Source organism: Vespa mandarinia, chromosome 14, assembly GCF_050613455.1.
Source record: "Vespa mandarinia isolate Hongniang chromosome 14, ASM5061345v1, whole genome shotgun sequence".
NCBI lineage: Eukaryota > Metazoa > Arthropoda > Insecta > Hymenoptera > Vespidae > Vespa > Vespa mandarinia.
The window spans coordinates 5,359,846-5,381,775 of record NC_140823.1 but is presented as its reverse complement, the minus strand read 5'-3'; the positions used below and the strand labels follow the sequence as shown (position 1 = coordinate 5,381,775).

The window sequence follows — 21,930 nt, the reverse complement described above, 5'->3', positions numbered from 1 at the left end:
CTCGTCGTCGTTTTATCCGATCTCATTTGTTTGTCCTCTTTTTTCCTTCTATAATAAATCAAATAATAATGCAGTAGTAGCAATATATTGTGTAACATTGTATAATGAATCATCGACAATAAAGTAATGTGAATTCGTGTGAAACCAAACGTATCTTAGTCGAAACGTTATATGATCGCTTGATTATTTCCTTTGGCTGTCTCGTTATAACTGAAATAAGGACGCGCCAAGATTCGTGTCCTTTTCCGTTAACTCGAGATATTTCTTTCTTCCCTTTTTTTCTACCAGCGTAGGCGAGTGTATTTGTTTCGCATCGTGGATCCCCGTAATCGATCGTCCAACGAGCAACTGCCACCACGACGCTTGTACTTGACGAATAAGATGTATAGAAAGCACGCCGATTCGTGAAGCGTCCTCGTTTCATTTTGTCGGTTTCGTGTTTCCAATCGAGTGAGGCCGATTTTCAGGAAATCCCAGATCTCGAGGCAGTCGTTATTTCTCTTTTCTTTCATTTCTCTTTGTGTACAAGATAAAAAGTATCTTGTACGCGCTCTCTCTCTCTCTCTCTCTCTCTCTCTCTCTCTCTCTCTCAATAAGATATACTTAGAGAGCATTGACCGTAGCGTGTCGCTTGGCAATCGCTTCGAATTAGGTTCGAATTACTCTAGTCAAAAAGTCCTGATTTCTCCTTCCGATTCTACACCTTGCGTCACTACCTTTCTCTCTCTCTCTCTCTCTCTCTCTCTCTCCGTCTCTCACTCTCACTCATATGCCTCTGGAGGCTCACGCGCATCGTTTACGGCCGAACACCTCGCGCGATTCAATGACGTATCATCCTCTCGTGACGCTAGTCAACCATTTGCGCACGTTTTCCTGCCAACATGACATTTTCGTCGTTCCAAGATGATCGTTCGGCCAAGAAAATATTAATAATAAACCCGTCGATTTAGAAACAATTTTTTTTTAATGAAAAATTACATCCTAAGCCACTTGGACGTCAGTCATTAATATCCACTATCTCTCGTTAGATTTTTCTTATTTGTCACGTGAAATACCTTTGCTTTTCCGTTCGTAATGGCGCGTTGCTTAGTCGACAGGGATTAAGAGGAAAAGATTTTTTTTTTGGAATAAAAATATATTGAATAAAAAAAAAAATGAATGAACATATTTAAGTATCTACTTATCTACGCGCGCTCACGTACATATAATATTTGTACGTGTTACATACTTATGTGAGAGATAAATAAAACTCGCGAACGTATTTACGTAGCTATTCTTAGCCTTGATCAAGCTCTATCGTAACCTTGAGAACGCTAAAGCGAGATCGAACGGGTAATAGCACGATCCTAAAAATCGATCGAAAGGAGATAAAGAAGAATGGAAAAAAGGAACTTTGGTCTCGTGTCGAATTCATTTATTATTTTTATCGGAAAAGAAGCTTCTATGCGTGTTAGATATATGAGTAAGTATTTACTCATGTATCAATGTAGACTTCCTCGAAGGAAAAGAATTGTTCTTCTCGCGAATTAGTTCCTTTCCTCGTCGATGTGAGCGATCGAATAAAAAGTTGACAAATCCAAATAATCGAGGTATATATTTGAGGCGAGCCGATAATGAAAGGGCACTTGAGGTACTCAAGTAAGTAAATAGATAAACTTTTTCTATGTAAATGGGAGAAGATGTTGTAACGCGAAACGCGTGTCTCGATTGTCTACGTTGCCGGCCTTGATTGGATCTCGGAAGATAAATAGGGAGATACGTAAAACGATCGTTAATTATTATCGTTATTTATTATTGTTTCATACGTTTCATGCGATTTCTCGATGAGAAATTACGTCGTCGAAAACCGTAACGGTCGGCTTTTCCAAGCGTCTCGTATTATTTCTTTTGCTCTTTCTCCTCTCGTGTGCTAAAACGTACTTTCTTTTTTCCTTTTTTCTTTTCTTGTTTTGCTTTACAATCGTTTGGAACGCTATCTTATTTGTTATCCTTATCGTAAAGAAAAGAAGAAAATATTGGAAAGGGATAGAAACGATCAATGATCCAAGTTGACGAAGGCACGACCGCTCGAACTTGAAAATAGCTTTCGAAATTCGAAAATCGGCGTAGGTGGGGTGAGTGTAAAATGAGTTCGTTGAACTAGCGTCAGACCTTAATTACCTTCGCGAATAACTACCGACCTATAGCTTTTACGTATACCATATACACGATATAAAAGCTTATGGTAGATCGAATTATTTCTCTGCGCCAACCGTGCTCGCGTTAATTCGATCGAACGAATTCCATTAGAATTAGGGATACGTATTTTGCGCGTCGACGAGGGAAACTCGAAAAGCAACGATCGATAACGCGGATACATTGTACGGTACTTACCACAAGTATTAAAATTGTTTCGTCATCATTGATTTTCTAGTCTACGTGCGTCAGCAGATTTTCAATAGAAAGAATGGCTCGAATGGTTGCCAAGAAATTTGACTTTTTTCTTTTTTCAACGAAACGAATATCTCTAACGAATAACGATAATCGATATTGAATCTCATGCTCGATAATTGAATTGTTACGCTTTACGCTTTATCGTATTCGCTTTAATGATTCCTATGGTGTTAGATCGTGCAACAATGAAATTAATTTCAAAAGAACCCAAAGCCTCTTGTCTCTTCTCTTTTCCCTGAAAAGATAAAAAAAAAAGAGAAAGAAAAGAAAAAAAAAGAAAAAAAAGAAAAAAAATGGAAAGGGCTCACAAGCTCCGATAACTCATCCGACCTATTTCATAGGGTAGCTATTCTCGAGGAGATAGCTCGAGGATAATATATGTGCGGTCTTAGCGGGCCCTGGATTTTCTCCGAAAGATGCACTATACACTTTGGTGGTATTATCCTCCGACCGACATTATCGCCGAATCTCAGAACATTTCGGGGCCTGCTGTTTCGGATTTTCATAAATAAAGATGGGTATTCGGGAATGTCGGAAACGACTCGTTCGAGCGAGAAAAATGAGAGAAAAATAAATGCGCGCCCAATGAATATAGGCGAGAAACATACGTACCTTTTACGTACATAGATAGATCCGTTAAACGGGCAAAGGCAATCACTAACGGATATATATATATATATATATGTATATATATATATACATTCTCTATATACGGTGCTTAAACGGCATTAGAGTATTAGGAATATCACCGTTTCCTAGACGAGAACTCGCGTTGATTCGAGAATTTCATATTCATTACCCGGCTAACGACAAAATTAACACGCTCCGATGACTTTTCACCGATTAGTGATTAGGCATGAAACAAAGAAAGAACGGAACGGCATAAGTGAACTATCCTTGAACTCGTTGAGTCCGCCGCCGTCTAGCATAGCAACGCCATTAACGATTCTCTGTGTCACGGATAATTGTATCTCTCTTTCTTTAAATACGTCGCAATTATCCATATTGCGATAATAAGAATAATTAAAATACGCTCAATTACGTCTCCTCGCGATAACTTAATAATTTATAATCAACGCTTGAGACGTGGGCTCGATCGCCATATCGGTAGATTGGTAATTTCATAGAGTTGCACTCGTTAAAATTCTATACATGAAGGCATTTAGATATCGACTTGAGATTTATACGTTTTTTCCATTTTAAATTCGTACGACGAAAGTCGGACCGATTATGTACATGTCCGGTGAGAGAGGTACCTGTATACGCACGAGTTCTCTCGGGTCTGACAATGACCCGATTACGAAATTACGGGTATGTACGATCGTAAATTGTATAGTACAAGTCCCAAGAAGGAGGAAAGAGCTTGAGGAAGGAAGAAATAAAAAAAGGAGAAGATAGTGACAGACGTAATTAAGAATTTGCTATTAGTCGTATCGAAAGGAGTTGCTAAGAAGCGAGAGTGCCTTGCTAACGGCAAATGCTACGAACGAGTCAAGGTCTTTGTCAAAAGCGATTCTCTTCAGAGGAGTCCCGTCAGATTAAAAGAAATTCAAAAGGAATGATCTTATATTTTCGATATTTTTTATTTAGCCATCGAAGCGCCGAAAGTGATTCAAACACGCAGGGAGCATCTTCGAGAGCTTCCGCGTCGTCGTCGTCGTCGTCGTCGTCGTCGTCGTCGTCGTCGTTGTTGCTGTCCATGGATTACGCACGCTCGCGATGGCGAGCTCTCGTAATTATTAAAATCCTCTCTGGTTGCCTGACAGAGTGTCCCTTCTGCCAATGACACGCTCATTGTTCTCCCGTCAAACCCAGGCCGAGGTTTTCCGAGCCCGTAGAAACCCACTTTGGCTTTGATCGTTCACCGTCATAAGTTTTGCGAAGACATTCTCCAACGATTGAATCCAATTGAATTCGATCGGTGATATTTTGTTGCTATTTATTTTTTTTTTTGTTTTCTTTTTTATGCTCGAATACTCATCGACTCCTCCGTGGACTTGAGAAAACTCGGACGAACGAGATGGAGGAACGGAAATAAAGAAATCTCTTTTACGATGGAAAAGGATCGATGACTGATCATCGATGATAGATCTGTCGTCGACAGAAGGAAATAAAGATAATTATATTTAGTATTTGATCAAAAAAGAAAAATGCTAAACCAACGTGCCGTCGGTAGTTCGTTGCGTCGCTTTAATCCTTGAAAGGTAGGGATCTCGATTTCTGGTCGAGGTCGAATCGAAGTCCGCGTTCGATTGCTTCGGTGAACGCACTGTCGAGCATAGCTTATCACTGTCCTTAGTTAAATTATGCCGGACCGTGATTCACAGTGAAAAGAGAAAAAGAAAGAAGCATGTAAACTCGATAATAATATTTCCATATTGTGTTGGTGGTGCAACCATTTTGGAGAAAAAGGTAAACAGTGCCTTTGCAAACCTTTTTCCTCTTCTTACTCACGGAGCCGCTTAAACCACAAAATGAGCATAAAACGAGCAATGAAACTTTTTTCACTTCATTTCGTTATATTTTCATCCTTCTCGATTGAAATTTTCTTGTTATTATATATAAATGAACTTTACTCCGTTTTACGTTTTCATTGTTTTTTTCGCTCTGAAATATGCGCGTTTATCTGTGTGTGTATGTATGTAACATATGTATGTAAGTAGGTAGTTATGCGTCTTCCAGTCGCACACTTGCCTGACCGCTTCGTCACTCGCACACCCCTGACGATGAATATTAATTGCCATTGGCATTTGAATAAAGTTTGTCATAATAACTGTATCTGACTCTCTCTCTCTCTCTCTCTCTCTCTCTCTCTCTCGCTCGCTCGCTTGCTCGCTCGCTCTATCGCTTGTCGTATCGTACATAAATCACGGAGATCCGATTATAACTCAGCTGCACTTGTCGTGCTCGACTATGAATTAAAGAACGATCAATGGAACTCGTACAATCTATCGCCGTCAAATAGATAGTACTGATTTATATTATAAAGGATCTCTTTGAAAACGTAGAAACTCTTGCAAATCTAAATGATTGTTAAAGAACTTTTTGTTAAAACGCGGAAAACCGATTCGAGAATCAATTTTTTTTTTTTTTGACAAGGAGATCGATAGAATATGGCGTCCAATGAGCGCACGGACAATCCTATTATTTTCTTATAAGAACGGTGATTAAGATCAAAGTTGATTTATTTGCAGGAGGGTGTGGAAAGTCGTTTCGTCCTATGCTAGACGCGCCTTTTAACGCGTCAACGCTCAAAGGACGGAGGCGCGTAATCGAACGAACGGCACACTCCTACCCAATGAATATTCATCGGACTCTTCGTTCGACACGCCTATACGTCTATTCGTTTAAGCGTCGCACGCTACCGACACGTGCTCTATTCGTTTTATAATAAGACCGAAGGAAGACCGAAGGAAGACCGAAGGAAGACCGAAGGAAGACCGAAAGAAATCGAGAAAGATTTAATGGAAGGCAAGAAATTTGAGAAAAGACAAGTGCTGGATCATTTCGCTTCGTTGTCGCAGACATGATCGTGCCAAATTCGAAAAGAAGAAGAAGAAGAAGAAGAAGAAGAAAAAGAAGAAGAAAAAAGGAAAAAGGAAAAATGCAAAAAGAAACGAGATAACGATCGGACGATTGATTATCGAAGGATTAGCATAATCAAGCGCGTTTGGTGCGTTTGCCGCAATGATTCCGTACCGCTTTCAAGGCTCTTTAGAGATCGATAGATTCACAATGAGGAAATAATTGCTATACCATTGTGCGAGTTATTGAATGTGCGTCGCCGATAGTGGATCTCGCAAAAGTGTTACTGAGTCGGGTTGGCACTCTCATTTGCCGCGTATTATTCCCGTTAAAATTTATCATTAACGATTCAATTATTTAACAAATTTAAGTACCTAAGGGTAAATAAGATCAAAACGTTTTGCAACGGCGAATGACGGTTAAATAAGTGAATAATGACACCTATGGTGCCTTGTCGTCGAATCGTCTTGAACGATAGACACGGCGATTGCAGGCCGATATCATAGAGCTACCGCGAGTACGAGTCTAAGAGACGCGCACAAAGGCCTACATACATAGATAGATATATATATATATATATATATACGTATCCGTGTAAATCGACCTTTAGAACGTTTCCGCGATCTTGCCTGGTAATTAACGTTACGATCCCAACTACCCAACGACGTAACGCACTTTATGCGCCGCTCGTATGGATCGCGAACCAACGATCCTTTTTGTTTCTTCCTTTTTCCCCCATGATAAAAGACGAATGGTGGAATGACGGAACGGAACAAAGATCCCGTCTAACTTTTTATGTCCGCGTTTACTCGCACGAACATTAGATCCTTCTATCGCCATGAATCACAAAAGATCTGTTATATTATTGTAGTGATTGTAGTGATGAATTCTGACCTTTCAATATCTAGACGCACACGTGCGTAAAGACACGCTTTACATGTGCACACTAATTTCTGTCCCGGTCCAGAAAATTATTATTTAAACGAGCGTTGCGCGTCTACTTACCTATCTGGAGATACTCGTGCATGCACATAACGAATTCTGTTCGATCTCGTAACGTTTCCATCGGCCTTGATACACGAAAGCGTGATAGCTAATGTGGTAGTCACGTTTCTCGTACCAACTTCGATGTGCGATTGTTAGAAATATCATATGTGTCCCGAATGAAAATAAATCTTTGTGGAAATATCCGAATTTTACGGGCGAAACGCAAAACTAATTTGCATTTAAAAATCCTAAGATCCTAAGTGACTCACGAAGGATTGCAATAAAATAAAGGGAACGCGATAAAAATTAGAATTTCTCGTGGCAGAAGATTAAAGCGCTTAAAGCGGTAATTACTGGTTCAAGCTCTCCTCCATATTTCTCATTCATAAGGGTTCATTCATTGGCGAAAATAGGACAACGCGAGGTAACTGAGTACTTACCTACGAGGAGTAAGTACTTAATTGCGTAGCTATCTATACATCCATACGTACTACGTAAGAACTATTACGAGGGATCGTCTCGCAATAGCTTCGATCGAACGCATATCTCATGACTTTATTTAGCTTTCTCGATCTGACCTAGAAAAAAGGTAAGACGTACTGGTATTGCGTTATTACGAAGCTATCTAGAATCGTCCGATCGAAATTTATTGATTTTCCCTGAAAAAGAAAGGAAAAAAGGAAGAAAAAAAGAAGCGCTCGGATTTTCCGAATAATTCGAGAGACATAGATAAATAGTAAGCAGACGTAATAGTATGCGTTCCTCGGTCGGGACTTCGTAGAAGAATCAACGTTGTTCGTGAAGCTGTTAAAAAGAGCAAATATTATATTTCCAACGTTCGCGATGATCTTCCATCTGTGACTCATCGTGAAACGATACAAAATAGATGGATATTTCTTTCGCTTCTTTCGACGAAACTCGATTGCTAGAGGAAATTAAGTACTGTCTCGGGAATCCTTGATACGGCCGGATTGGTCGGATAAACGGAATTCGCTTTAGAGGCTCTTGGGAGTTCCCGAGACGCGTATACACGCCTCCAGGCGCAACTACTCGTGACGTATTATTCGTGACGTCGACGAGCACACGTGCGAGCGATCGTAGCGTGCCGACGATTGAGGAAAATTTTACTACCTTTTGCGATAAGACCATCTACTCTGGGCTCATTTTCACTCAATTTCAAATTTACAGAATTTTCCATTATTTACGTATTATCCTTTCCTTTCGGCGATTACTCGCGATCGTTAACGCGAGCCTAGCTATGAATTTCACTTTTCTTAAAGCTTTAGAAAGTGTTTTCGTATTTTTGATGAAAAACATTCCGATGGCCGATTGAGCGAGGTTTGATTTCTCCATAGATAGATATATCTATGCATATATATGTATATATGTATATATGTATATATATATATATATATATATATATGTGTGTGTACGCATCATATATATATATGTGTAAGCGTGTGATAGCGATTTTAACGGCTTCCATGCAAATCAACGCAAATAATCGCAAAACCAAGCAAAATAGCATCGACTAATAAGAGCCGGGAAGAAGGTATTCGCGAAAAGTAAAGAAATAGGTAAGGGGGATGGCAAAGGAACGAACGAAGGGTATAGAATGTATTTATTTGCGTATTTGTTTCTTTCTTTCGTAAGTAGCGCGTTTTATCTATTATCCGATCGTAAATCAGATCGTACGATAGGAGGAGCACGAGTTTTCTAACGCGGAACCGATGTAGGCTCGAGAATTTTTAATCGCATACAAATTATGCACAATCGCAAGGAGACTGAATATTCAAGGAGAGCGCTATTAATCGATCTACGAGATATCGTGATTAATGGAAAATGCCGAAATGCAATCGATCGCTGATCTACGACTCTTAACTATGTACTTATCTATTACAAATTTCTCATACGAGAAATTAACGTAGGTATATGACGTTTGTATATGACGTTTTCTCGGGCAAATAGCTCGCGAATGGAGGAAAAGAATAATTCGTTTTGATCCTTGGTACGAGATAGAGGCAGTACTTTTTTTTATCTAATATCGAACAGACGTGCAAAATGATCGACATTGTGTTTGCCTTCTTCCGTAAACGTACATAATTACTTACTTACCGAGGTATGTAATCTCGACCGAATAAAGATAAAGAAATAATGAACCTACGCGCTATCGGGTTTGGAATCGATTTTCTTTTACTCGGAAAGAGATGGCGAATTGGTGAAAAAGTGACGATTGTCACGGAGAGTCCCATGGGATGGGGAGAGGGCGATGGAAAGTACGCGCATTAGAAGGACGAGAGGAAGGAGGAGGAGAGAGAGAGAGAGAGAGAGAGAGAGAGAGGTTTGGGAGGAGGAACGCGATGCGCCGGAGCGTGGAGTAGGTGGTGGTGGTGGTGGTGGTGGTGGCGGTGGCGTCGGCGGCGGCGACTGCGAGACTGTAGTCGATGGACCACCCGAAACCTCGTGGTGGGGTGAGGTGGGGGCACCCCTGACCCCGGTATTAGCTGGCGCGGTGAAGGGAGGCAACGTTTATATGCCGCGGCAATCCGCCCCGTAGACGCATTCGCTCGTACGCTTCGTCCAAAGAGGACTTTACGAAATAGAAACGGAGACACACGCTGTCTCATCTTTTTCGTGTCTGCTCGTCCTTTTCGTCGAGTCGTAAAATACAAGGAGGCATTACGGATATCGAGGCTGAAGGAGGACAACGTTAGAAGCATTTTATTCATTCGTTTCGAGAATAAACATTTCCCACGTTATTTAGCTCGATAACGTAGTAATCGAATAAAAAGCGAAAGGGTGAGAGATAGAGAGAAAAGGAATCATCATTTTGAAGTTCCTCCAGGTCCAGCACGACATCCTCTTTGCCATTTTGTAGGCAGTGAGGGAAACGCTGCGCTCTCGAAGAAGCAGAAAGTTTCGACGAGTTTCAAACGACTCTTGCAGTTTACTGCTTTGCGAGGGCTGATATCTACGTCAGGCCACGCATTCGACGACACGAAGGGAAAGAAAAAAGGGGCAGACAAAGGGGCATTCAAAGCTTTCCGAAGAATAAAAGAGGAGAGAGTTTGAAGAAAGCAATGGCCGTCGCAGCAGCTCAAAAAAACCGCGAACTCTTCGCTATTAAAAAGTCTTACAGCATCGAGGTAAGTTACCCACATCTTTTTTCGTAGATACGATGGTATTGGATGTTAAAGATTGAAGAAAATAGAATGTGAAATATTCAGAAAATATCGAGTAAAAGTCGATTAATCGCGTTAGAAAGAAACGGTCGCTGTACGCCGAAACGATCCCTCGTAGCGGTTAGTTTGGAGATTTCAATGCGCGTGAATTCGGTCGCGCATTGCATTCTCATTGAATGCGAGTGGATCCTACGTAACGTTAGCTTTGTAAATATACGTGACTTTTGCGCTTGTGTCTCGGTAACTTTCGCAAGAACCAACGAATAATTGCATGAGAGTTGCCTCTTTGAACGTTTATTTCCTTTATATTTACGTATTCCACTTTTTCTTTGCGTCTCGTGTTCGCCGTCAACGCAAGTGAAATTCCCGCATAGGTCCGTCATGAAAAAACACAATCGTCTCTTTCCAATGCGCGTGTATGTATATATATATATATATATATATATATATATACATGTATATATACATATACACACCTAGGTAGCTACGTGGAACAAGGCAAAAGGAGATAAAACTTGCAAACCGTTTCCTTTTACCGTATTTCGATATTATCTTTACAAAGGTCTCGTCATTGACGCAAACAAATTGCGTCCGTTAGCGTTCGACACGTAATGACCGTTGACGAGCCCGATAAGCGATACGAGCGAGACGATTCCTATGTTTCTTTTCCTTCTTTCTCTTGATTTCGTTATTCCTCATGAAAGGATTATCTCGACGTTATGTCTATTTAAAGTCGTATTGCAAATGGGAAATCGTTTCGTCGATGACTAACCAAACCGTAAATAAACCGTAACTACTAATGTGTCCGTCCATCCATTCCGAGTTTACTCGATCGGCAACGAATTTTTTTCGACTTTAAAAAGATTTTATCGATGCCTGGATGAATTACGTAAAGCTATAAGTACTTTGCTTACGAGGAAACTTCGATTCTACATTCATATATAATTTTCTACTTGTGAACACGTATTATTAATTATGATATTCGCGACTCCTTTCTCTCTCCCTCGTTCCTTCTTTTGAGAAAAAGAAAGAAAAAAGAAAACTAAGACAATCCATGTAACTTCTTCCATTATTATTGATGTAATTGTACAATTGGTCGTTTAAAGGGAACAAGTTGTGTCGGAAGGAGGAAAGAATAGAAAGAATAGAAAAATTTTTTCTTCCATATATATGTATATATATATATATATATATATATATATATTTATTTATTTATTTATTTAATTATTTATATCCACATAGATCGGTTGGATCGATCGATCTGGTTCGACGACCAGTCGCATAAATTTGCCTGAATTGAAAAAGTACAAGAAAAGTAAGCAAGAGGAAAGTAAGCATAGAGGAAATGGGAAAATAATAGGAACGATCGTTGGAAGAATGAATGCGTCGGAAAGGAAAGGAACGATTAGCGATCGCAGAGGCGAACGTAGACGCGATTGTAGACGCGACTGTAGAATCTCTTTGACGGATGCGACTCGACGTTCTTTTCGTTCGTAGATCATGCATTCTCGTTAATACTCGCGTGTTTAGTCATTACTTGAACCTTGAGTGGCAGATAGGTGCGAATCACCTACATGTACGAGCATTTCATGTGCAACCTAACTGCCTGTGGTTTTAACATCGTTACGAGCTTGATCACGAACGAAACTCGAGAAACTCGTGTTTTTTTTTAGCGATCTATCGGTCTCTACCGTACTACCAGCAGTACTATCGATAACGAGACATGAACGGTGGTGGACCCGTGACTCATTCGAACGGAACTTGCACGCGCCCATATCTGGCCACCCGATCGGATCGTGTAGAATCGGGCTACGATCGGATTGTGTCCGGTAGAAGCTAGGGTGCGCGAAGATATGACCTTGGCTCCTTACAATCGAGATCTCGGTGTATCTTTGCCATCGAAATGTCGCGATGTACGCAGTTCGGAGATATCGGTTTTGTTGTTTCTTTTCTCTCTCTCTCTTTTCACGATTCAGCGATCATTTGGTATACCTTATTGCAAAATCGTTCGGTCTCATTTAACGCATGATAATTAAGAATATATATATATATATATATATATATATATATATATATATATATATATCATAAATATGAGAATAAAGGAGAGAGGGACTGTAAAATAGCGAAGAGATAAACACTGAACGTTGCTCCTTACTGTAACGTTATTCCTTTATGCGTTTAACGTTATTGCTTGACGTTGGTTTGTGTGTGCATGAAAGAGAGAGAGGGAAGGTCTCACGTTAAAACGTCAAGCGAGCTGAGGATAGATGATAGAAAAAAAATTGGAGTATAATACCGGACATGGACATTAAAACGTTTACGAGCACACCTTCGTGCACACCTTCATCGGCATGTTAATTATTCGAGACTGCTAATTGGTGGTATTTGAATAGCGGTTCTCGCGAGCGCGGGCGCAATCGTTGGATTCCTTTCGTCGATCTCCTCTGCTCTCTGTCTCTCTCTCTCTCTCTCTCTCTCTCTCTCTCTCTTTCTCTCTCTCTCTCTCTCTCTCTCTTTCCGCGAGGGATATCGGCTCTGAGAAAGAAAAAAAAATCAATCCGTGCGAATGGCGACGTTCGAGATACATTATGCATAACGATCGCGCAACTTGTCACCGCGATCTAGCTCTCTCGCGATTTTGCTCTTTTTTCGCGCTTCTCGATCTCACCTCACCTTGAGCTGGCCAGTTTTTATACTCTCCGGAGATATACATTATCGCGGGATATCACTTTGATCGCTTTGCCCGATTATGATCTCGAGGATGGCACGTCTTATCGAATCCTCGTGAGATATTAATTTTTTAGCTTTAAATAAATGAAATTTAACGAAGCGACAGGTCCAGAGATGTTATCTTAAGATATGATATTTGATTTGCCGTTTCAGAAAGAATCCGTTAATTTGCGCCTGGCATCGTTGCGTCGGCGATTACTCGACTCACTTCGATTCGAGGCCATTTCTTTAGCCTCCTCGAACACGGGGCTCGTACAATTGCTCTAGGTCATACGCGACATTCCGCGATCTCCTTTTCTTTTTTCTCTTTTTTTTCCTATTTTTTATTTTTCAATCGTCCAAAGGATTACGCGAGATAGCTTCGGCTATTAGCTGGAAGAAATATATATATATAGATAGAAATATAAATATATATATATATGTATATACATATATATATATATATATATATATATATATATATATATATATAAATGAATGCGAAAGCAGGCTACACGCGTTTGTCTTTTTCGATAATCACGCTGGTTTTCTATCGATGCCAACTTAATGTGCCGGCGTAAGTCGATAAATTACTTGGCTCAGTTTGCGACGATCGATCGATCGTTAAACGTTTTCTTTAAATCGCATTTGGTCGCAAAAATCATTTGTGCGCGCAAAATCACAAATTCATACCTGATCAATTGCGAAATGGACGGTGAATACGATCAGGAAATACGATCATGAGTAATATTCGTCGATTGAAGAAGAACGGGGTCCGTAGAAAAGAGGATATCTCGTTAGCCGCCAGGGACCTCTTTGAGCTTCTTACTTAGAACGGTTAGGATTAATTCATTTCCGATCCTTCGGCAACAGCCGGAAGGACGGCCAGGAAATTCATTTCCGTTATCTCTCGGTTCTCTTTGTTATCGCGTCGTTCCTTTGGTACTTCGGGACTTTAGGTACGACTTTTCTCTTTCGACGACAAAGTTCTCTCAAAAGTCTCAAAGGACCGACGAACTTCTTCTACATTACTTTTCAATTCGTAAAACCTTTACGAGGATTTTCTTCGCGTTCGATAAGAATCAACGATGCGAGACGCATGATTCTAATTTGAAATATTTTCTTATTTCTTGCAGAATGGTTATCCAGCGCGACGTCGTTCGCTCGTGGACGACGCTCGTTTCGAAACATTAGTCGTCAAACAGACTAAACAAAGCGTGCTCGAAGAGGCACGGCAACGAGCGAATGGTAAGTACCAAAGGCTACTAATCTACGTATTTATCGATTTTTCCTAAATGTACGCTTTCAATCTTCTCCGTTCGTTCTATATTGCTTATATGGTAGAATAGAATAGTATCGATGTTGCATGACACGTACGTCGTGTTTATCATTAAACAGATACTAGTGCCGATCCTTTATCCACTCAAGAGCAACAAGAAGGAAACGATGAGATTTACGTGGACGCGTCGAGCGACGAGGAACAAGGCGAGACGCTGATATGCGCGAGCAAGGAAGGAGGTAAGAAGAAAGGGAAGCAAACAAAAAATGAAATAAATGTTGTCCGTCAGGCACGTCGGCATGAGCACGTTACGTTTCTCATTTTCAGAAGCTAAAGCGGAGGCCTCATCGGATAGCGAAGAGAAGCCCGATGACGATTACGACGACGGTAAGTGCAATAGTTATATTTCGGTAAAAGAGAATAAGAGAAATCGAGTGATATTATATTAGCAATTTATCGCGAAATTTGCACGATGGAGCTTCGATGGAGGGAAGGGCTGATAGAGCGAGCAAAGAAATAGCGGAAAAGAGGATGTCGGGGTAAATGGAGGGTGAAATGAGGGTGAAACGAGGGTCATTGTCGAGGATATTTACCGGACCAAAGTGAGTCGAGTCAAGTGCTGGCTCGTCGACACTCACTCGCGTGAATTGACTCGACTAGCGGCTCTCTTTCCAAGTTCTTTCGTGCATTTAGAATCGTATTATCGTTTGAGGAAAGAGAGAGAGAGAGAGAGAGAGAGAGAGAGAGAGAGAGAGAGATCCTTTTTAAAAGGCGACGCGACGTTCTTGCGAGGTCACTCGGCATTCGAGACCTATAAACGTATAAAACGGTTATTTCTTCTCGTATTTTCATCTCTGTCCGCGAAGTCGGCACGTTCGCGCTCGACAACGAGAACCACTTTACTTCTTTTACCCAACCACTCACCACCACCATTGCAGCTGACGACAGAGAGCTCTGTCGGAAATGGACTACGAATCGCGCGATTATTATAGTTCGTTGCTTTGTCACTCGATGGTGCCGAGAATGCTCGCGGAGATAAAGAGACCGAGAGAGAGAGAGAGAGAGAGGGAGAGAGAGAGAGAGAGGGAGAGAGAGAGAGAGGAAGAAAATTTCTATTAAGGTCCTTTGATAGATAGGAAATGATAAAATCACTCGATAGAACCCTTTGTAGAACGCAAAGATATTTTTATTCTCTTTTTCCGATTTTTGTAATCTTATTTAACGTTGCTCGACTCTAATATCAAATTATGGAAAAGATAAAAGAGAGAAACGTTGTTCTCGACAGATGCCGGACTTACGGAAGAGGAAGTGGTGCTCGCAAAAGCGATAGCCGAGAGTCCGGAGAGCGAGCATGTTGTGCAAAAAGCCGCACTGGTGCTTCGTTTGCGCGAAGGCATAAGCTCTCTCGCTAGAATCCTGAAGACCATTGAGAATTTCAAGGGTACGGTTACTCATGTAGAATCGAGACCGTCGAAAAAGGAAGGTCACCAATTCGACGTCCTGGTAAAAGTCGACATGACGAAACAATGTCTCCTTCAATTGATTCGAAATCTTAGGCAAAGTTCCTCGTTGGACGGCGTGACTTTGCTCATGGATAATTCTGTCAGCGTCAAGGATCCGTGGTTCCCTCGCCATGCTTCAGATCTTGACAATTGCAATCATTTGATGACAAAGTACGAACCGGATCTCGACATGAACCATCCTGGCTTCGCTGATAAAGAATATCGAGCTCGTAGGAAGGTCATCGCTGAGATAGCCTTTGCCTACAAGTACGGCGATCCTATTCCCTCCATCCCATATACCGAGGTTGAGAACGATACTTGGTCTCGTGTCTTCAATACCGTCGTCGATTTGGTACCTAAACACGCTTGCGTCGAATATCAAAGAGTCTTCAAGAAGCTCCAAGAGGAAAAGATTTTCGAGAGCCATCGTATACCCCAATTACAGGAAGTCAGTAATTTCCTGCAAAAGAATACAGGATTCACTCTGAGACCAGCCGCTGGACTGCTCACCGCCAGGGATTTCCTTTCGAGTCTCGCTTTTAGAGTCTTCCAAAGTACGCAATACGTTCGCCACATCAACAGCCCGTACCACACGCCTGAACCGTGAGTGTCCCTTTTCTACCTACGATACCACGACGACGACGACGACGACGACGACGACGACGACGACGCGTATAAATCGAATCTTTGCTGTTTCTCGATAAAATCAATCGCTATTATTTTTGTACGGGACAGCGATAGCTTCGATCGATACGTAGCGTGTGTACATATATATATATATATATATATATATATATATGTGTGCGCGCGCGCGTGTACATGTACAAGGAGAGAGGGAGATGTACGAGGATGGAAGGGAGGTCCTGTAACGTTATTACCACGCTTCTCTAAGCTGGTAATGGAACTCTAATAGGCTTTTAACGATACGATGTCGCTGATAACTCACTTGCGCCCAGTTGCGAACTCTCTTTCCTCGTTTGTCCCTTGATTTTGAGAAACGACCAACTTGTAGCTTCTATCGAGCTCCCTGTCAAAAGCAAGCAAAATGAGAGAGGCTGAAGATAGATAGATAGAGAGAGAGAGAGAGGGAGAGAGAGAGAGAGAGAGAGTTGCCTTCGAATCGTCTTCGAATAACAATATCCTTTTCTTCTCAATAGAGACTGCATTCACGAGCTGTTAGGACACATGCCTCTGCTGGCCGACCCAAGTTTCGCTCAATTCTCCCAAGAGATCGGTCTGGCCTCGCTCGGTGCCTCTGATGAGGAAATCGAAAAACTCTCGACCATTTACTGGTTCACCGTCGAATTTGGACTCTGCATGGAGGGTGGAGAGGTGAAGGCTTACGGAGCAGGTCTTTTATCTGCTTACGGCGAATTGCTTCATGCTCTGAGTGACAAGTGCGAGCATCGACCTTTCGAGCCAACGACCACAGCCGTTCAAAAGTATCAGGATCAGGAGTACCAGCCTATATACTTTGTCGCCGAGAGCTTTGAAGATGCCAAGGAAAAGTTCCGTCGTTGGGTGAGTTGTTGTCATCGAGCGAAAAATTAAAAAATGCTGTACCTCGAATGTAATTTTAACATAAAAGGCGTTTACATATTGGCTTGTTTCGTTTACGTACTCTTAAAGTTATGGCTTTCGTAAGAGCCGGAACCAAAACAGCATTCCGCTCGAATGTTTCAGGTGTCAGCCATGAGCCGGCCGTTCGAGGTCAGGTTTAATCCACACACGCAGCGCGTCGAAGTTCTCGATACGGTCGACAGGTTGGAGGGAGTACTTTCACAGCTGAATACCGACATGGCCCATCTTACCAACGCTATCGACAAAATCAAGCGTAACTTTGCCGCGTAAGAGAAAACCGATTAAGGAACCGACTCTCACTCGCACGATTATTGCGATATACGTTTATTCTCCTTCTTTTTTTTTCCTTTTTCTCTCTTTTCTTTTTCCTTCTCTTTTTTTTTTCTTTTTTTAATCCTTAACCTATCGTATACAAAAAGTAGCGCTTCTTGTCCGTAGACGTTGCCCAAGATAAACGCTTCTTTAAGAGGGAATTTCCTTGCACTCTCGTAGCATTCCCGGAGCATGCTCCGTTTTCCTTGCCGATTTACGTACCTACCTACCTACCTATCCATTGTGTCAAATAGGATAGATAAAAGTAACTTTCGAAAGGATCAAAGCTGCCAAGTTTCAGGAAAAAATCTTAATGGGTTTTATTATTGGAAATGGGAGAGAAAGGAGGAGAGAGAAAGAGAGAGAGAGAGAGAGAGAGAGAGAGAGAGAGAGAGAGAGAGAGAGAGAGACAAAAGTCGTTATCGAAATTAGGACTTTCTCGAGTTCCTTAAGTTTATCCCGCCGCGCTTTGTAAGATTCTTCCTTTACTTTAGAGACCTTCCGGGTACGATAAAGAATTTTTTTTGTCACCCCTATCATTCTCGTCCGTCCCACGCATCGAACTTGTCCTCATTTTTGTATAAAGTTATCTAATCATAATTCATTGCAGAGTTGTAGCCGGGTACGCGACGGAAATCCATTAAAAAGAAAGAAAATAAACTGAATTTATAGGACACTAATGTCCTTATAATACGGATACTCGAAGGAAAGTGAGTGCGAATAGGAAGGATACGTGCGTTACCAAGGTCGACTATGCCAATCTAATTTTCCACGTCATTGGTAAAAGTCGCGAGCGAGAGCGAGAAGGCACTTTTCATTGGCGAGACCGTCGTTGATTCGTTAGAAATCACGTGCTACGTCTTTGTCCGACTTACTTTTGAGCGAAAAATCGTAGCTCGTCGCGTCGAGCTTCAACGACCCTACCTAAGGCTTTTATTTTTTCGCGTTTACCCGCCTATACTTTGCGTTAATATAATCCACCGTATACTCGTATTTCTAACTAATATTTTATAATAATACAAATAATATTGTATTAGATTTCTCTCTTTGGTTTCTTTCCCCAGTAAGGTCTTTTGCAATCAATTTCGTTATATCTGCGTCTCACTGCGAACACTGTAAATCTTTCCATAAATGTGTCGCAGAGTTAGTAATAAGACTAAACACGCTCGAAAGTTTCTTTTTTTTTTCTTTTTTTTTTTGTTCTTTTTGTTTCTTTTTGAACACCTTTCGGAAGAGCGATCAAAGTATCTTTAATGCCGAGGCAGAATATTTATGACGTTTCGGCGAAGACCAAAGGAAAAGGAAGCAAAGGAAGAAAGAGATAAGCTTACGATCCACCGATGTTGAAGAATCGACGTTACGTTATAGAAGAATATAGCATATCCCTTACGCGTAGTTAGTGGCGTGTATCTTCGCTTATTGTTAGTGTGTATCCCGCACATCGACCAATCATCACTCTCTTCCAAAAGTTTTTGCTAACTCGTACAAAATACCTCCTCGTATACGTAATACGTGTGTGTAGTACTTGTTAAGCTGTAGCAAAAATGCTCCAACTATATAAAGCATTTACTTTGTATTATACTGTATAGTATTCGGAGCATAATAATAAAGATATATATTAGATGTGTACCTAACGCGTCGTTTGTTGAATTAAAAGCGTACCTATATTGTATTTTGTTGAAAAATCTCAGCCGAAGATTTAAATCCTAAATAAAGAGTTTTCATCTCAATTCTGTTCGCCGAGCTTTAGTCATAATAACATATCCTCTTTCATCCTAATCGGAATAAATGTGAGTTAGTTTTAACGAGGTTATGATTAGGAAATGATGATCGATGGATCGATCGAAAACTATCGAATCTTATGATCGGTCGAAAGACCGAAGGAACGAAGAAGAGAAACGTCAGCTCGATTCGTTCGGTGAGTATTCTCGTAAATGCTTGTCCTTCGGACAAAAGAGACACAATGAGGTTCGAAAGGAGGTGCATCGTACCACGTTAAGAGACAAAAAAAAAAGAAAAAAAAAAAAGAAAAAAAAATAAGGAAAAGAAAAGAAAAGAAAGAAAAGAAAAATAAGAAAATAGCGGTGCGACAGCATCGGGCCGATTATGAAATTTCTGCCTTTCGTTTTCGGCGTGCTGGTCGGCGGACTGCTGGAGTGCGCCGACGCGAAGATGTGGACTGACGGTGACAGTAAGTGAAAGCGACGGATAATCGATCTCGACTTCCTCGTTTCTGGCTTCCAGATCGTTCGGATGAGACCTTTCGCATCTTCGTCTGGATCGCTCGTCTCAAGCGTCTTTCCTTGATCGCCATCATGTTGCTCAGCGTGTTACTTTATTACGTACCCGAGTCGCGTTCTCGTGAGTAGCGAAATAAAGGAGAACTGAATTTTAAAAAGAGAGTTCATGCATATAACTGTATATATATATATATATATATATATATATATATATATGATATATGTACATAGATAGAATTATTTCTTTGTTAGACGTACGAAAGGCTTGTTGCTTCTTGATCGATTTCGTGGCGGATGGATTGAAATTTGCGCTTCGTCCTACCGACAGCGATTACGGAAGGAAATTGAAAGTTAAGAGACGAAGATCGCAAAGCGAACAAGATAATCAACGGAGAAGGCGCATATACGAGAAAAGCAAAATCCCGACGAACGAAGGGTCATCTTGGTTGGTCTTTGGACATGGCTCGAACGCGAATTATTCAAACGACAAATGGACAATTTGTAGGTATCGAGGGAGCACGAGATCGCGTACGAAACGTTTTGGGCAAGATGGAAAGTATCAAAATCGTCGCCGGGATCAACGACGTTATCGCGAGGTTATCGGGAACGATGAGAGCTGCCTCGACTTGTCACCTTTCCTACAAAATCAATATCAGCAGAGGCGTGCCGTTATGACGCGGAATGACATGGCTTCTGTCCGTTTGAAAAAGGAATGCACGGTTGATAATCCGTTTAAATATCGGGAGGATGTTTCGTACTCGGGCCAGAAATTCCCTACAGAATATGAGGAAGATAATGCGCCAACTGATACGGTTAATAAATTCGTTTTGTTCCCTTTACGATCGTACATCGTTTTGCCAAACAATATTCTCCTTTCTATTGCAGAATGTATCGACAAATTATTACGATTTGCCGAGCGACAGGTGAGCAAAGAGAGAGAGAGAGAGAGAGAGAGAGGGAGAAAGAGAGAAAGATTATTCCCCGGAGTCTCGGACAATGATCGGACAATATTTTCATTTAGGTTCGATCGAAACGTCGCCGATGTCACGACTTATCCTACGTTGCGAGAAATTATAGGGGATAACAAATTTTTCATGGACAAGAGGGAAGAGAGATCGATCGTTGATTTTAAAGGAAAGACGACGGTCCGTAAGAGACAAATACCGGGAATACGGCTAATGCACGGTGATACGATACCGGAGACGTCGTACAACGAGAGCTCGTACACCAGTTTAGAAGCGGAAGCGGACGACGAGAATTCTCAATGCGGAAATGAAATTGCGCCGGGGACAAAGTTTTCGAAGGAAGGAGACGTCGAGGAAGCGACGACGACGACGACGACGACGACGACGACAACGAGTACGTCGATGGCGCGGCAAACGATTGGAGGATACGATAAGAATACTTTTATCTTTTTCCTTTGTTTTTCCTTTTTTATATAACATTTTTAATATATAACAGATCTACGACGCGATTATCGTTATCTTTAATAATAAACCATTGTAAAGAGAGGAAGGAAGTACGTATAAGGAAATGAAATATACGGCAAGGCAATTGAATATTCAAAAAAATGAAAAAGGAGGATTAACGAATCGGATTGTCGGTTATTCAGATCCCAGGGGAAATTCCTTGTCGCGTGCCGTAAAGTGGATCTTTGGAGGATGTCCGGGAACGTGCCGACGTCTCTCGCCAGGAAAGCCGGGGAAGAAAATGGAAGAGAGAAAACTAGTCGGAAAGGAAGAGATTTGCGAAAAAGTAAGCGGTGTCATGGACGAGTGGCTCTACTTCTAGCGAAGAACGCGAAGCAGAACGGGTTGCAGCCGGTAAACGCGGCCTTCTTCCTTACCAATCGTCATTGGTTCTAGAAACGCGCGAGAAATTAAAAATAAGACTCGACGACGAACGTTGCGCCTTGCATTCATTTCTCCGACGCTTGTCAAATTTTATGTCACGCGCTATTACAATAGATAATAGATATTTTTGCAGACTTTATTTAGAGTTCCTAACTTTCTATCATTTTAATGACTAATGCAAGGATAGTTGTCGATTGACATTGATTGACGAAAGGAACGACCAAAGTGCGTTGCTTTGTTTCGTCAAAATTTGTTCGCTCGATCGGGAGCAAACATCATTATTTCTCGTAAAAATTATCGATGCGAGACGCTCGTAAAGTTTTG

At 41.3% G+C, this 21,930-nt stretch overlaps 2 protein-coding genes across 2 annotated transcripts; both read left to right on the top strand.

The window, feature by feature from the left end:
• The first annotated feature begins 9,471 nt into the window (after window positions 1–9,471).
• ple (tyrosine hydroxylase ple) lies at window positions 9,472–19,228 on the top strand. The gene is made up of 8 exons (XM_085661220.1): window positions 9,472–9,744; window positions 9,824–10,091; window positions 13,976–14,087; window positions 14,238–14,357; window positions 14,446–14,505; window positions 15,404–16,223; window positions 16,778–17,141; window positions 17,304–19,228. The coding sequence occupies exons 2-8, from the start codon at window positions 10,026–10,028 to the stop codon at window positions 17,469–17,471; spliced, it is 1,710 nt and encodes a 569-aa protein (XP_085517346.1). The 5' UTR covers window positions 9,472–9,744; window positions 9,824–10,025; the 3' UTR covers window positions 17,472–19,228.
• Window positions 19,229–19,704: 476 nt separating this feature from the next.
• On the top strand, window positions 19,705–21,549 carry LOC118440130 (uncharacterized). Its single transcript, XM_035862720.2, has 4 exons — window positions 19,705–19,874; window positions 20,006–20,565; window positions 20,639–20,676; window positions 20,775–21,549. Exons 1-4 carry the CDS (start codon window positions 19,829–19,831, stop codon window positions 21,193–21,195), a joined length of 1,065 nt encoding a protein of 354 aa, XP_035718613.2. The 5' UTR covers window positions 19,705–19,828; the 3' UTR covers window positions 21,196–21,549.
• The last annotated feature ends 381 nt before the right edge of the window (window positions 21,550–21,930 follow it).